The sequence below is a fragment of the Notothenia coriiceps genome, unplaced genomic scaffold (assembly GCF_000735185.1).
Source record: "Notothenia coriiceps isolate Sejong01 unplaced genomic scaffold, NC01 NC01_scaffold00010126, whole genome shotgun sequence".
In the NCBI taxonomy this organism is placed as follows: Eukaryota; Metazoa; Chordata; class Actinopteri; order Perciformes; family Nototheniidae; genus Notothenia; species Notothenia coriiceps.
The window spans coordinates 395-4386 of NW_011342827.1; the positions used below are offsets into that span (position 1 = coordinate 395).

Consider the following 3992-nt stretch of genomic DNA (forward strand, 5'->3'; position numbering starts at 1 on the left):
CTTGCATTCAAAAAAAATACAAAACTTTAAAAATAAACGTGAGCACTAGATACAGGTATATCAATATAGAAAGTTACATTAAAAGCAGGTGCCTCTGTCAAGGTTGAAATAGACATAGTTTCTCTTGTAAGAAAATGTGTTGTGAAATACAACCCTGGCAGGTCTGTAATGACTCTACGTGTTCTTAAGTGTATGAAGAAGTATTAATTAGAGAGAAAGAAAACCTTACCTTGAAGAATAGAATAGAGCCGATGAAGATCAGCACGATGAGGGCCAAGCAAATATTACTGAGAGCAGCGATCTCCTCTTTGTAAGGGAAGTTATCAGGCTGCAAAGGAGTCCGAAAAAAAACAGCGCTTATTTGAGGTGCAAGGAGCATTAGATAGTAGAGGCATTTGTAACTGTACATCCATCAGTACTGAACTGAGAACATTTCAGAACCTACAAAAGCCTTTCTAAACCATAAAGTTCAATATTGTGCTGTTAAACATCACTGACTTCACTTTCAAGAGGAAAAAACTTGAAGTCTCGTACCAGTTGCTGCAGGTAATCCTGTATCGTGTTGGGGTAAACCACAACGCTGATCGCCACCAGGGTGTTCAGAGCAAAGTCGAATATTTGGTAACAGAAAAAGGGGATGATCCAGGCAGGATGCAGCTGAAACAGAGATATGTCTTTTAGGTATTTAAGTTAGATATTGTGGACATCAATCAGAGCTAGAACTGGGAGATTACATTATGTTTAAAATACAAATATTTGTATTATTTTAACACAGTACATTTAGCCTTATTTTAACCAGTAGCATTGTAAATAGTATTATGAAGAACATCAACAACACTTTCTATGACACCTATGTTTATAATGCAATATTAACATACCTTAATGTGTTATAATTGGCATATAGCACTTTATTATTAGAGTTAAAAGCATTCATTCATATATTAAAAGTAGTTGAAGTAAATTTTGACCACTTATAGTGGTATACCCAGCTTGTAATGAATTAAATCAGCTTACGCCGCACGTTGTAATGCTTTATCTACATTGGTGTCATAGAAGGTGTTACTGAAATCCTAATGACTCATCAGTTTACCTTGTATGCACCGTATGCTGCCATCCCACATATCAGTATCATCAGCACAGAGATCGCAGAGGCAATGCACATGCCTGCAGCGGAGGGAGGGGGAGTCAAAATCACAAGGCACATTCAATGACATCATAACTCTGAAATACAAATTATGTACAAATCAAATCAGGTTTTATTTATATATAGCACATCTTAAAAATGAGCCAAAGTGCTGTACATGCAAATAAGAAGATAAGCAACAAGCTGCATTATGTCAACCAGACATGATATTAACCTCCACTCTGTCATTCGCTCCATGCCAACCCAGCCTCAAACCAACCCTGCATAAAATTCTGTGAAATAAGAATAGCGCCGTGCAAAACCAAAACACAGTGATAAGGGTGTAGTGGAAGAAATAGGGAGTTTAATTCCATGCCCATTTACAATAAACTGAAAATCAAAGGATGAATAGCATTTTCTCTGAAAAGGGCTTGAAAGTGTATAGAAAGGCAATATAAAACGATTTTCTCAGTCTCTAATTTAGCTATGTTTAAAGTGGGCAGAAAGTGTTAGAGACCTCTAGATAATCTCAAATGTTTATGGAAAATGTCATGATTATAAAAAGAGATGGTTTTAACATGCAATAACTGAGCTGTGTGTCCACTTTAACTTTGGAAAGAGACATGCTAGCTGTCCACTCTTTTTTTACAATTTTGGTGAAGTTAGTAGCTAATAAAGGCATAAAAAGACAGAAATGTATAATTCTTTCTTTAATAGAAATGTTTCTTCTGCGCGTAAAGTGTCCAAACCAAGCATGTGTTTTAAACAGTTTAATCCCTTTGTGAATTGTTTCCACTTGCGCCATCCTTTAATTTATTCATACAGCGGGCATCCAAATGAATTAATCGTGAGTCCAATAACCATCAAAGTCACTCCAATAGTGCTCCTTAATTACGCTTTCATCCTCCTTTAACAAAATACTTCACATTCATCCAGTTTGTGACAGTAGTTGTAGCATTTTGAGACTTTTAAACTTTAATTATCGCTGTTGCGCCCCCCCATTATGTGTGGGGGGGCGCAACTTCCGACAGGAGTCATTTGGGGGGGCTCTTGGGAAAAAAGGTTGGGAACAACTGATCTAGTACATCACAAATCTGTGCCTATGACTTAAGAACAGCAGAAAAAAGGTTTGAATAATCAGTCAGAATAATCCTTACCTCACTTATTCTTCATCCTTTGAACAAGTGTGTGGAAAAGTTTTGGCAAGTGATTTATTTTGAGGATTTTGTGAGTAGACCACTTCCCCAGGTTCTAAATGCGTGGTAGCTTGCTAACAAACAATATTTGCACCTTGCATTTAGAATTCATTGAGAGATTAAAACCTGAGCAAAACGTTTATGTTTGTTGGTAGATTTAGGACATGGGGAAATGGGTCACGTCAGCCCACTGTGGCCCAAATTAATATTACAACAACATATATGTCTACTTATTTTCCCTGTTTTTACAGATGGACAGAAATAGACTAGAACACTTTTTTCCACTTCCAAGGAATTTAAATTCAACAAATGACTTCCCTCTCTGGGCTTCCGTAATCTACCTCAACATACAGATATTTTTTTTTATGTTAGATTTTTTGTGAAATGGTCCAACATTCTATGAACAACACAACGGCATGATATATTAAAGCAGAAATAGCATAGCACAGAGCAGCGTTATGTCCTAACCTACTGCTGTGTATGTTTTGATGTCGTATTGAATTATGTATGTTGAATTATGTATTTGAACCATTGTTCCAAATGACTAGTGCCTCTGCCAACAAAAGTACAGCATCAAACAGATACAGTATTTTGCTGAAATAACTTTTAACCTTTTTGAGCCCTGTAAATGCAGCTGTTGCAGCAGCACAAAATAAACAAAGATGAATGGAGTCAAAAAAAGAGGTATATACAAACAGTATAAGAGCAATTTAGGAAAAAGTTAAAGGGTCAAAAATATAATCTGGGATAAAGTATTGACATTTAGTATTGTCTGTTTGAATATAGCAAAACCAAAATGAGTTTTGAAATTGTTACTGTGATAGACTTTTTAATGTATTAAGTGTCTGTTTTAGTCATAGGTTTTAGTATGACGTGTGTACCTGCACCAGGAATTGCAGATGGAAATAAGCATAAATCATGTCTTGGATTAATACATTTTTATGCATGTTTCTTGTTTAATGAAGACAAAAACCAATAATAATATAAAAGTGTCATATTTTGATGATTATCTGAATCACTTTCCAGCAAAATTAGCACCATAATTCCAACTGGAGTGGCAAAAGGTCTAAAATTAAATGTAAGAACTGTCACTATTTCACAAGTTAGACACTTCTATTATTGTTTGTTTGGTGGCTCATCTAAACTCTCCTGTCATTTCAGATCTCGCCTTCCTCCAGGCCCTTGTAATCAGTTCACTTCCCTCACCTGGTCTCCCCAGCCCTTCCCCTCACCTGTTACTCATTCCCTCATCACTCCACAGTATTTATACCACCTCACTATCACTTGTCCTTTGCCAGATTGTCTTGTCGTTTCCGCCAAGCTCTCCAGTGAGTGTTGGTCTCTAGCCTAGTTTTGTCCTGCCCGGTTTTTGACCCCTGCCTGCCTGTATACGGATCTCGAGTTCCTGCCTGCTCCCTGTCTGGTTTTTGTTGCCTGTCTGACGGATTCCCTGGTTTTGACCCTGCCTGTCCCTGACCTGAATAAACTGAACATTGCTAAACACTGGTTGTATCTGAGTCGTGCTATTGGGTTCTGATCTGTACCTGTGATCGTGACACACTACAGCTTATCTGGTTGAGAAAATAGTCAGGGGTTTTGGCGACAGAACCACCGACGCAAGATATCATGTTACAACGCCACGAGCAGCAGTCTTACCTTCATGGCTGAAGCTA

General features: G+C 37.5%; 1 protein-coding gene across 1 annotated transcript; it reads right to left on the reverse strand.

Moving 5' to 3' along the window:
- Positions 1-229: 229 nt before the first annotated feature.
- LOC104945890 (lysosomal-associated transmembrane protein 4B-like) lies at positions 230-1164 on the reverse strand (the record flags this gene model as incomplete). Its single annotated transcript, XM_010771618.1, has 3 exons — positions 230-328; positions 535-657; positions 1091-1164. Coding segments are annotated over 3 exons (296 nt in total), but the record flags the coding sequence as incomplete, so codon positions are not given.
- Between the last annotated feature and the right edge of the window lie 2828 nt (positions 1165-3992).